Source organism: Lepidochelys kempii, chromosome 20 (genome assembly GCF_965140265.1).
Source record: "Lepidochelys kempii isolate rLepKem1 chromosome 20, rLepKem1.hap2, whole genome shotgun sequence".
Taxonomy (NCBI): Eukaryota; Metazoa; Chordata; order Testudines; family Cheloniidae; genus Lepidochelys; species Lepidochelys kempii.
Genome location: NC_133275.1, coordinates 1,547,206 through 1,559,092, shown reverse-complemented (window position 1 = coordinate 1,559,092; position 11,887 = coordinate 1,547,206). Strand labels below are relative to the sequence as shown.

Below are 11,887 nucleotides of genomic sequence, written 5' to 3'. Positions count from 1 at the left end.
TGGGGGTTCGGTGTGGTCACTGAGGCTGCCGTGCCCAGCTGAGTGGGTGGACTGTCCTCGCTCTGCTGCTCACATCATGTGGTGGGGAGTTTCACAGGCCGTATCATTTGTGAAAATCTTTTACGTGTAAATTTTAATTCTATATTATAGTTTAATTTCTTGCAGGCAAACACTGCCTCCTGCCCCATTTCACCCCCTCCCCAATTTAAGCGCTAACTCCTGTCCCCCTTTGCCACCCCCTGAGCACCGCCTCCTGCTGCCCCCTTCCCCTGGGGCGGGATGTGCATAGGACCATCCCTTGTCTCCTCTCCAGAGGTGGGGGGAGGGACACAAAGCCTTCTATTGTGGGCCGGGGGTTTTCTCGGGAGGGCTAGGGGTGCACACTGGACAAAGCCCTCTATTGTGGGGGCTGGGAGGAGACTGTCTGTGGGAGGATGGGAGTGGGGCATGAGGCCCCGAGGGCAGAGGGAACAGGATGGTGGGGTGAGGGTGAGTTTCAATCCCGAGGGGGGGGGTGTGACCCTGACCCCACCCAGAGCCAAAGGCCTCCCCTGCCCCCCAGGAGGGACCACAGAGCCCAGAACACAACTAATGGGGGGACAATGCATGATCAACATGGGCGGGGGGGGGGAGGAACAGCCCCAGCCAGTGCCCCCTGCTCCGCGAAGGAGGGTCAAGGGTGGTAGACGCTGCCTGGGGGAACTCTGCTCGAGTGTCCCCCTCTGGCCTGGTGGTGGCTGGCCGGGGGCAGGCTGACGAGGGTCCCGTGGCTGTGGATGGGGTGTGGATAGACGAGGAGACGTGGGGAGCCTGGGGTGCGCTCTGGGGTGCCTGGCGGCAGGGTCTCCCTCTCGCTGAGTGCCTGGCCTATGGGGGAGATGCCAGCCAGTGTCCCCAGGCTGGGGGCCCTGGGGTGGGACACCAGGGAGGGGTGGGTGGGGTGGGGTGGAGCATGCCTGTGTGCACCTCTGAAGGTGGCTGGGAGCCAGGCAGCTCTTGGGGCAGGGTCCCCATCACAAGCTCTAGAGAGCTGGGCCAGAGGGGCACAGGGACCCACCTGTGGTACGTGAGAGAGGCTGGGGAGGGGGCTGTGGACCCCTGTCCTGGACCCGCTGCGGGCATGGGACTCGAAGCCCCTTTTGTCTGGGCATTGGGGTGGGGGTTGCTTTCACCGGATGCCAGGGTCCTGTTGCACCATCCGCCCAGACAGTTCAACCTTTCTTCATTTTCGGACCCCTAAAGGATTTTGAATGGAGGTACGGACCCTTGGGAAATCGTAGATACGGTCTGTGGCCCCTCAGCCTCCCCAGGAGGGGCAGGTGCCGCTGACCCCGCCGGAAGGGAAGTAGAGCTCGGAGCACAGGGGGGCCTGGGGAAGGTCAGGGCGTTGTGGTGCCCTGGAGCTGCTCCCCCCCCCTCCACCCCCGGCCAGGTCCTCTTGTTGGCTGTACTTAGAGGATCCCACGGCCTCCTGGACTCTGTGCGGTCGCAGAGGGGAGTGAAGGAGCCACTCTCACATCTCCTCCCTGTGGGCTTTCCCCGTCCCCCTTTCTACCAGTCTAGGTCTGAACCAGCCACTCCTACGATGCGGCCAGGGCTGGGGTGGGACGTGGGAGCTGCAGCTGGGGTGTGTGAGAGAGGAAGGAGGGCCCTGAATTGGCTGAGGGGCGGGGGTGGCTTTAACATGCCCCCTTCGTGCAGGGCACTGTGGTAAATAGGAACTCCCCTTGGAAGGAATGATGGGCAGTGGGTGGGTAAGGGGTCCTGGGGGCAGTGTGCCAGCAGGGTGAGCATGCGAGGGACACAGAGCACTGGGGAGGGGTAAGTGTGCACGGCTCTCGGAGGGGGTCACACTGCAAGGGGTGCAGCGTTGGGGAGGTCCAGGGGGATGGTTTTCCTCACCTGTCCCCCGCCTGTGGGGGGTGGCACCGCGGAGCCCCCAGGATCAACCAGTCTCTGAAAAGGCACCTGACAGGGCCGGTCCTGTAGTGTGTTGCGGGGAGTTGGGGCAGGGTGCCCAGGGGAGCCAACGTCCCAGGGCCACGGGTGTGGGGCGGGAGGTGCTTTCACTGGCTGGCTCTTGGGAGTCCCCCTGGGGGGGCCCAGTTATTTTTGTCTGCTCTGCAGGGAGCTGCGTTCCCAGGCCCTGTTGACCGGCTGCCCGGTAGCCCTGGGGGCTGGGCTCCCCCCTCGCTCTGGGAACCTGGCACACTTTCCACGCTGCAAAGTGAACCAGTGATTTGAGTGCCTGGTGGAGGGCAGGGCCGTGCCCTGTGCAGTCACCGCGGGGGGTAGTTTGAGTGCCCGGCAGCCAGTTCTGTGGATGTGTGTGTCGGGGGGGGGGCCCCCCCGCGGGATACAAATTCCAATGTAGCAGGCAATGCCTCAATCCTTTTACTCCAGTAAAAATCCCATTTGGGGCTGGGTCAGACCCTCTCCACAACCCCCCCCTCCCGCTCCAGGATTGGGGCCCAAACCCCAGAGTCTAGAACGGTTCATGGGGAGGGGGGTGAAAGTTACATTTCCCGCCCCCCCCCCCCATTGTCCTGCATGGAGCCAATCAACGGGTTCGAAAGCAAAGTGCAGCTGGTAGGGACTCGGGCACTGGGGGCGGGGGGGGGAGCTGGAGTCCTGCCTCTCTGAGCCGGGGCTGTCTGGGTGTGAGGTGGGGGGTGGTCTAGACCCATCAGGCCCTGGGCTGAGGGTGGCCCCTCCCCCCGGTCCGTGGCCGGGCTGGGGCTGGCTCACAAGTTGCTGTGTTCATCTGGACGGGATGCGATTGTGCTGACCCCGCACCGCCCGGCTATAAATAGACCTGGCTGGGGGCCCTGGGGGGGAGGGGTCTGGGAGAACCATGGCAAATGTGTAGCTCCTGCTAAATCCATCTCCGCTCCCCCCCCCCGTCCCCACCCCCTGCAGCTTCCTCCCGCTTCCGAAGCAGCCAGCAAGCCCTCGCTGAGAGCTCCCTGCCCCCAATGCCCCATCCCTGCTGGGAAGAGTGGGGGGCTCGGGCTAGGCGACAGGACGGGGGTATCTGCAGGACAGAGAAGGGCGGGGGATGGGGGTCCTGTAAATCCCACCACTGTCCCCAGCCCCGTGGGTCCTGGGGATGCGGCTGGCCAGCACCCAGCAGCCCCGTGGGGATTGTGGGGTACAGTCAGCCAACCCCCAGCTCTGCCTCCCACAGTGAGTGGAGCTCTCCTGGATTGGGCTGTGCCCCGCCTTGGAGCGGGAGCAGAGAGATGTGGCGAGTTGGAGGGGCGAACGCCTGTCACGGGGGGTGGGAAAGGGCAGCAGAGACCGGGCTTCTAGTACAGGGCACTGCTGCGAGGAAGCTTGCAGCGAAGGGAAGGTAGGATGCACTCGCCCTGGTGCTCAGAGTATGCGGTTGTAAGGGAGCCCCTGCCCCCCTCTCGCCTCATTAAGGGGGGCTGAGCCCCACTGCTCCAGCCCCAGATCTCTGGCGGTCACCCCTGAACCTGCCCCCTCTCCCTGCCAGCCTGCACCCCCCCCCGAGGTGATGGGTGGGTTGGGGGCGCTGTGTCCTGTTCGGGGGGGGGGGCATGTGTTTACAGGGAGGTGGGGTGGGGAGGGGAGGGGGGGCTTTCTGGGCTGGGTGGTCGGTACTGACCCCCTCTCGACCCCAGCTCAGCGCCAACATCCTGATCTTCCTCTGCACCAACATCATCGGGATCTGCACCCACTACCCGGCCGAGGTGTCTCAGCGCCAGGCCTTCCAGGAGACCCGCGGCTACATCCAGGCCCGGCTGCACCTGCAGCGGGAGAACCGGCAGCAGGTGGGTGGGGCGGGGGGTCAGGGCAGCAGCCCCGCACTGTGCTGGGGGGGTCGTTGACCGGCGCCAATGGGGGTTCGGCTGGGAGTCGAGGCTTATAAATGGGTCACGAGGTCTGGGGTGCTCTCGCGGGGGTGCCGTACGGCAGGCATTGGCGGGCGTTGTCCCGCTCGGCGTGGCGCTGGGCCCAGTCGCTGCGGGGGGTCAGCGCGAGGCAGGCCGGAGGACAGCAGCAGGAACGAGCCGAGGGTTCGAACCCCCGGCCTGGGAGGAACGGTTCACGCTGGGCCCTGGGAGTCTGGGCCGAGGGAGAGCCGGGGGGACCTGCGAACTCTGCAGATCCGTTGGGCTGACGGGCATCGATTGTTCTCTGTGGCCACTGAAGGGGTCTGTGGTTTGGGGCTGGGGTGACAGTGACGGGGGTGTGATTTAGGAGGTTTGGGGGTGCCAGTGACGGATGTGGTTTCGGGGGGCACAGAGGGTCTAGTTTGGGAGTGTTAGTGATTGGGGTGTGGTTTGGGGGGCACAGAGGGGTGTGGTTTGGGGGGTGTCAGTGATGGGGCTGGTTTGGGGGTACAGCCCCTGGTTTGGAGGGCACAGAGGTTTGGTTCGGGGGTCTTGGTGATAGGGCTGGTTTAGGGGCATGGAGGGGTCTGGTTTGGGGTTGACAGGGCTGGTTTGGGGGGCATGAAGGGATCAGGTTTGAGGGGCACAGAGGTCTGATTTGGGGGTATGGTTTGGGGGACGGCGGGGAGCGTGGGGTTTGGGGGTGTTGGTGGTGTGGTTTGGGGGTGTGGGGTTTGGGGGACGGCGGTGGGTTTGGGGGACGGCGGGGTGGGGGTGTGGGGTTTGGGGGTGTCGGTGACGGGGGTGTGGTTTGGGTGCAGGAGCGCCTCCTGCTGTCGGTGCTGCCCCAGCACGTTGCCATGGAGATGAAGGAGGACATCAACACCAAGAAGGAGGACATGATGTTCCACAAAATCTACATCCAGAAGCACGACAACGTCAGGTGTGGGGGGACCCCCCCAGGCACGGGTGGGGGGAGCCATGTCTGGGGGGGGGGCTCCTCGGCACCTACGAGAATTGCTCTGGGTAACGGGGGCCTGGCCTGGGCCCCTGCAAGGGGGACCCGTTGGCGGCAGGGTTGGGGGGACCTGTGGGGCGCTGGGGGTGGGAGCGTGGGGCAGGCAGAGCTCTGCCTTGGGGAGCAGCCCCTGGGCATGGCAGGGTGAGGACCTGCCTTGAGGATGCTTGGCTGAGGCAGTGGGTATTGGGGGGGCCCTGGGGGGCACAGGGAAGGGGGTCGGAGGTGTAGGCGCTTGGGACCCAGCCAGCTGAGGCCCGGGGGAGCGTCTGACCCGCTGGGGCCCTGTCTCTGCTCACTCTCCCTCCCCTGCAGCATCCTGTTTGCAGACATCGAGGGCTTCACCAGCCTGGCCTCCCAGTGCACGGCCCAGGAGCTGGTCATGACGCTCAACGAGCTGTTTGCGCGCTTTGACAAGCTGGCCTCGGTGAGCGCGGGCATGTCTGGCCCGGCCCGGCCGTGCCCAGGCGTCGTGGGGTGCTTCGTGTTCTGGGGGGCGGCAAGCCTGGTGGCCCAGGAGGGGGTGGGGCCCTGTCTGGGGGCAGGTGGGGTCAGCAGAGAGCAGGGCAGAGGGCTGGCTGGGCGCAAGGTGGGGGGCCGACTGGGCGTGGCTGGTCGGGGACAGGCAGGAGCAGGGCGGGGGGCTGACTGGGTGTGATCGGCTGGGGGCAGGGTTGGGGGGCAGGCAGGGGTAGGGCTGGCAGGGTGGTGGGCGGGGTCTGCCCATGGGCTGGCATCACTGGGCAGACCCCATGAGGTCCCCTCCCTTCTGAGCCCCGCTCTGTCCCTCTCCCAGGAGAACCACTGTCTGCGGATCAAGATCCTCGGTGACTGCTACTACTGTGTGTCGGGGCTGCCGGAGGCCCGGGGGGACCACGCTCACTGCTGCGTGGAGATGGGGGTCGACATGATAGAAGCCATCTCGTGAGTTGGGGGGGAGCCTCAGGCCCATCCGGAACAGCCGAGCGGCGTGCCGCTCACATCGTCACGCCTATGTGCTTGTGCACCGCACGAGCCCCCAGCCTCCCACGTGGTACGCACAGGCACCTGCGGTGCACACTGGCCGTTGGTGCCGGGCACGCTTGCCGTACGTGCAACACGCACCATGCCCCCGCTCCCTCCGTTGCCGCACACGCGCGACACCCAAGCCGTGTGCCCCGGGTGCTCGCTCTCCGCTCACGCGAGCGCTCCCCCCTTGTGCGGCGGGCCCAGGGCCGGCCCCGCCCCGCTGCTCACGAGGGGGTTGATGACTCACGTCACCTGCCCCGGGCCCGTCTGTCTCTCACCGGCCTGGCATGGGCCTGACTGGCCGTCGTTCTCTCCGGCTGCGCCTGCTCCCTCGGGCTCCGGGGCCCCCCCTCCGGCGCCGCGGGGGTTGGGCGGGGCAGGTCTGACGCTGCCTCTGCCCCCCCAGGCTGGTGCGCGAGGTGACGGGGGTGAACGTGAACATGCGGGTGGGCATTCACAGCGGGCGCGTGCACTGCGGGGTGCTGGGGCTACGCAAGTGGCAGTTCGACGTCTGGTCCAACGACGTGACTTTGGCCAACCACATGGAAGCCGGAGGCAAAGCCGGGTGAGTGGGGGATGGGGGCGGGTCAGGCTGGGGCAGCCCCTAGACGGGAGCCCCCCCCCGCTCTCGGGGAACAGCCTGCTCAGCGGGGGGCACTCTCCCCGCAGTCAGTGGTGGCCCCTCTGTGGCGCCAGGGGGTGCTGTGCTGCAGGGGGCAGGCGGGGGGCTCTGGGGGGCGCCCGGGGCTCAGTGGGATGCTGGGGGCAGGCGGGGGGCTCTGGGGGGCGCCTGGGGCTCAGTGGGGCACTGGGGGCAGGCGGGGGGCTCTGGGGGGCGCCTGGGGCTCAGTGGGGCACTGGGGGCAGGCAGGGGGCTCTGGGGGGTGCCTGGGGCTCAGTGGGGCGCTGGGGGCAGGCGGGGGGCTCTGGGGGGCGCCTGGGGCTCAGTGCGGCGCTGGGGGCAGGCAGGGGGCTCTGGGGGGCGCCAGGGGGTGCTGTGCTGCAGTGGGCAGGCGGGGGGCTCAGGGGGGGCGCCTGGGGCTCAGTGGGATGCTGGGGGCAGGCGGGGGGCTCAGGGGGGCGCCTGGGGCTCAGTGGGATGCTGGGGGCAGGCGGGGGGCTCAGGGGGGCGCCTGGGGCTCAGTGGGATGCTGGGGGCAGGTGCAGGCTCAGTGGGGGGCGCCTGGGGCTCAGTGGGATGCTGGGGGCAGGTGCAGGCTCAGTGGGGGGCTGGCCCCTGTGGGAAGCTGGGGCAGGCGGGGGACTCTGCGGGGGCTGGCCCCAGTGCGGCACTAGGAGGCTGCACTGCAGGGGTCTTGGTAGGGGGCACTCTCCTCGCAGGGTTTAGCAGCTGCTCTGTCCTGCCTCCGTGGGTGGGGGGGACTCTCACACCAGGGGTGCGGCAGGTTAGACGGGGAACCTGGGTGGGGCGGGACAACACACGACTCTCGGGCTCAGTGTCCTGCCCCCCCCCGCCGCCCCAGGCGCATCCACATTACATGGGCAACGCTGCAGTATCTGAATGGGGACTACGAGGTGGAGCCCGGCCATGGGGGCGAGCGTAATGCCTACCTCAAGGAACACAACATCGAGACCTTCCTCATCGTGGGCTGCAGCCAGAAGCGCGTGAGTCCAGGAGCTGGGCTCAGGGTGGGGGCGATGCATCCCCGGCTCCTGGGGCAACCAGCACAGGGGGCCGCCTCCCTGGGGTGTGAGCATTCGGGGCAAGCAGCTGGGGCTGGGGGGGTGGATACTTGGGGCAGGGCAGGAGGGGTGGGGCTGACTCTCTCGTGGGTGCTGGGTGGGTGGGCACTTGGGGCGGGGGAGGGTGCTGGGTGGGGGAGGTGCCCCCGCTGTGCCCCCTCACCCTGTGCCCTCCTCTCCCCGAGCAGAAGGAGGAGAAGGCCATCCTGGCCAAGCTGCAGCGGGCACGGGCCAACTCCACGGAGGGGCTGGTGCCGCGCTGGGTGCCCGACCGCAACTTCTCCCGCACCAAGGACTCCAAGGCCTTCCGGCAGATGGTGAGTGGGGCGGGGGGTGCTGGGGGTTCTTCCTCTGCTCAGGGGCGAAGGAAGGAAGGAAGGAAGAGAGTCTCTGTCAGCTGGAGTCTGGGCCTGGCCGTGTGTGTGTGTGGGAGGGGGCACATGCTGGCCAAGGGGGGGTTCTTGTTGCTCTGCATGTCAGGGGTTCCCCTCACCACGGCGGGGAGCATGTGGGAGTGGGAGGGTGGCAGGGACAGGGTGTGGGGCCCCCTCCAGGGCTCACTCAGTCCTGTCTGGAGGGGGGAGCTCCCCCCACTCCTATCAGCCAGTGTGCCCCCCCTCACTCCTGCGGTTTGAATCGGGTTTCCCCAGCTCTCTTCCTGCCCCCCCCCCCTGGGGGCTGAGCGGGCCGGGGGGGGGGCAGTTCATCCTCATGGCGCATGTGCGGCTGGTTGCTATGGAATGGCTTGTTCGCATGGTTACTATGCTGCAGTTTGTTGTCATGACGCCGGGCGCCCGGGCACAGCTGGGCTCTGGTGTGGCCCCGGGCGCCAGGGCCCAGTCTGCGGCGGTTCCCCAGCCGGTTGCTCTGGTTCGGTGCGTCGGCGGGGTGCCGGTCGCTATGGCGCAGTCCATCATCGGTTGCCATGGCGTGGCTCACTGTCCACCTGGAGTGGGTTGCCATGGCGCAGCTGGACGTGGTTGCACCGCTGGTTACCATGGCGCGGTTGCCTGGCTGGGCAGTGAGGCGGGGCAGGCCATCAGGCCACGTGAGCCCGTCCCCGGGCCAAGCCATGGGGCCAGTGTCCGGAGGTGGGTAAATGGGGCCTGGGAGCCGCCCGGGGACACTCCTGCTGGTCCAGCCAGGCTGTGGAGGGGGGAGGGGCAGAGCCCCTAGATCCTTCCTGCCTCACATACCCCCCCCCCCCCCCCCGCGGGGGCTGCCCAGCTCCCTATCCATGGCAGGCAGCCTGGCCTTGTGGCTGGAGACCCGGACTCCTGGGTCCTGTCCCTGGTGCTCTGCCCCTGCACTGCTGTGTGACCTCAGGCAAGTCCTCAGTGCCTCGGTTTCCCCTCCCGCCCCCTGCCTGTACACAGCACAATGCCGAGGGGGCGGGGCACTCTGCTGAGTGGCAGCGAGAGCTGGGGAGCAAGGGTGGGGATCAGTAAGAAGGATTGGGGTGGGGCTAGTGCCTGGGGGGCTGTAGCTGGGGCCTAGGCGGGGAATTTCCCAGCCCTGCCTGTCTGGGAGCAGGAGCTCCTCACTCCCTGCCGGTGCCGTGGCGGGCAGGGACCTTGGGGGCTGCTGTGCCGCCCCCAGGAGGGGGGGAGTGATGCCCTGAATCTCCCCTAACACCCTCTCTCCCTGTCTGCAGGGCATTGAGGACACCGGCAAAGACAAGTAAGTGGACACGGCCCCTGGAGGGGTCCCCGTACTGCAGGGCCCAGGAACCGCCGGCCCGGAGTCTGGGTTGGGGCAAGTGTGCCTGGTGCAGACGGCCCCGGGCTGGGGCACGGTCCTGGCTCCATGCCAGGGGGGAAGGTGCCCCAAAGGGGGGGAGGTCACTGTGACGAAGTGGGCCTGTTCTTAATGTTTCCTCCGAATATTGTGGGGGTGCCTCAGTTTCCCCTATGCAGTTCTTAAGTATCTAGGGGGTGGGGTAAGGGTGTATGATCATTGCAAAGCCCTAGAGGGCAGGTGTGGGCAGGGGTCTGGACACAGAGAATGGCCAACACCCTGTTTCCTGGCAACTGATGGCCTGGGCCCTTCCCCCCCCCCCCCCCCCCCCCCCCCCCCCGCAAGGTGAGAGCTTAAGGGTTGGAGAACAAAGGAATCAGGTGACCTCCTGGCCCGGGAAAGGAACAAAGCCCAGAGGAGGAGGGGCTGGAGGGAGTTTCAGTTTGGGGCTGGCTGGGACATGAGTGAAGTGCAGACGTGGTTGTCTGGCTCACTGCCCCCCAAAATGGACCCAGCTGAGGGGTCCCGTTCTCTGCACCTACAAGCTCTGTTTTAGACCATGTTCCTGTCATCTAATAAACCTTCTGTTTTACTGGCTGGCTGAGAGTCACGTCTGACTGCAGAGTTGGGGTGCAGGACCCTCTGGCTTCCCAGGAGCCCTACCTGAGTGGACTCGCTGGGGGGAAGCGCACGGAGGGGCAGAGGATGCTGAATGCTCCGAGGTCAGACCCAGGAAGGTGGAAGCTGTGTGAGCTGTGTGTCCTGAAGACAGGCTGCTCACAGAAAGGCGACTGCCCCAGAGTCCTGACTGGCTTCATGGGGAGCAGTTCCAGAGCATCGCCCAGGGACTCCGTGACAGTCACAGCCCTGCAAAGTGCAGCAAAAGAAGGGGTGGGCTCAGGGGAGGAGGGGAGTGGGCAGCGGGGGGGCTCCTGGCATGAAGGCGGGCAGGGAGGCCAAAATGATCACACACCCCTCCCGTGACCCTGCAGCCGCAGCGCACAGGAGGCCCTGAACCCCGAGGACGAGGTGGACGAGTTCCTGGGCCGGGCCATCGACGCCCGCAGCATCGACCAGCTGCGCAAGGATCATGTCAAGAAATTCCTGCTGACCTTCCAGACGCCGGAGCTGGAGAAGAAGGTACCGGGGCCCGCTGTCCCTCCTCGCATCCTGCCCCAGAGTGGGGGCCCTCAGTTGCCTCCCCCCCATCCTGCCCTTCGGCCCCCAGCCCCTGCCTTGCCCCTTCTGCTCCTCCCCCATCCTCTGCACTTGCTCCCCGTCTCTGCCCGCCTCCCCTCACCCCCACCGAGGGCTCAGAGAGACACCCCCCGCCCCCCCCGTGCCATAACAAATTGCCCTCCCACCACAGCATGGCTGGGTCCCCTCCCCCCCCCGCAGCAGTAACCCTGCCCCCTCTCCCCACAGTACTCCAAGAAGGTGGACGATCGCTTTGGGGGCTACGTGGCCTGCACGCTGCTCGTCTTCTGCTTCATCTGCTTCATCCAGATTGTGATGTTCCCACGGTAAGTCCAGCCCCCAGCCCGTGCCCTCCTGCAGCGCTGGAAGCCCACCGCCCCGCCCAGTGTGGTCCCAGAGCAGGCCTGGCTGCAGCATCTCCCCCCTGCCCCTCTTGCACCTACTGGGCCCAGGCATCCTGTGCCGCGTCGGGCCAGAGGCTGGCGGGAGGCTCACGGCGCCCCTCTCTCCACAGCTCCCCACTGATGCTCGGCGTCTACATCAGCATCTTCGTCATCCTGGCCAACATCCTCTTCATCTGTGCTGTCTATTCCTGCATCAGCGTGAGTATCAGCTGGGGGTGTGGGCCTGTGGTCTGCTCCCTCAGCATGAGTATCGGCCGCGTGTGCGTGGGCACCCCCCCCCCCACTCGGTCGGCGTGTCTGCCCCCTGCGTGGGCACCCCCCCCCCGCTCGGTCGGCGTGCAGGCCAGCTCCCTGAACCCAGGGGAGCGTAACGAGCTCCCTGGGGTGCTGAGCCCTCCGGAGGCTGCCTGGGGGTGGTGGTGCGGGGGGAGGGGAGGACATGCTGTGGAGGGGGTGTCACGGCGTCCCCGGGCGATGCTCTGGAACTGCTCCCCATGAAGCCAAGCGGGACTCTGGGGAAGTCTCCTCTCTGGGAGCAGCCTGTCTGCAGGACACACAGCTCACCCGGCTCCACCTTCCTGGGTCTGACCTCGGAGCCTTCAGCCTCCTCTGCCCCTCTGTGGGCTTCCCACTGCAAGTCCGCTCAGGCGGTGTCCTGGGGGGGCCAGAGGGTCCTGCCCCCCAACTCCGCAGTCAGACGGGACTCTCAGCCAGCCAGTAACACAGAAGATTTATTAGATGACAGGAACATGGTCTAACACAGAGCTTGTAGGAGCAGAGAACAGGACCCCTCAGCTGGGTCCATTTTGGGGGACAGTGAGCCAGACAACCCCGTCTGCCCTTCACTCCATGTCCCCAGCCAGCCCCAAACTGAAACTCCCTCCAGCCCCCCCTCCTCTGGGCTTTGTCCCTGTCCCGGGCCAGGAGGTCCACCGGAATTCCACTCTGAGATAGCGCGT

The 11,887-nt window shown here is 66.8% G+C and overlaps 1 protein-coding gene across 4 annotated transcripts in view; it reads left to right on the top strand.

The window, feature by feature from the left end:
- The window catches only part of ADCY6 (adenylate cyclase 6), a 45,962-nt gene that overhangs the window by 26,262 nt on the left and 7,813 nt on the right, over nt 1-11,887 (top strand). For all 4 annotated transcript variants that reach the window (XM_073318324.1, XM_073318325.1, XM_073318323.1 and 1 more), the window contains exons 4-14: nt 3,648-3,797; nt 4,682-4,803; nt 5,194-5,305; nt 5,675-5,802; nt 6,293-6,451; nt 7,371-7,512; nt 7,779-7,907; nt 9,245-9,270; nt 10,320-10,467; nt 10,753-10,850; nt 11,039-11,126. In XM_073318324.1, coding sequence (XP_073174425.1) covers nt 3,648-3,797; nt 4,682-4,803; nt 5,194-5,305; nt 5,675-5,802; nt 6,293-6,451; nt 7,371-7,512; nt 7,779-7,907; nt 9,245-9,270; nt 10,320-10,467; nt 10,753-10,850; nt 11,039-11,126 — 1,302 coding nt within the window. The remainder of the gene's footprint in view (nt 1-3,647; nt 3,798-4,681; nt 4,804-5,193; nt 5,306-5,674; nt 5,803-6,292; nt 6,452-7,370; nt 7,513-7,778; nt 7,908-9,244; nt 9,271-10,319; nt 10,468-10,752; nt 10,851-11,038; nt 11,127-11,887) is intronic.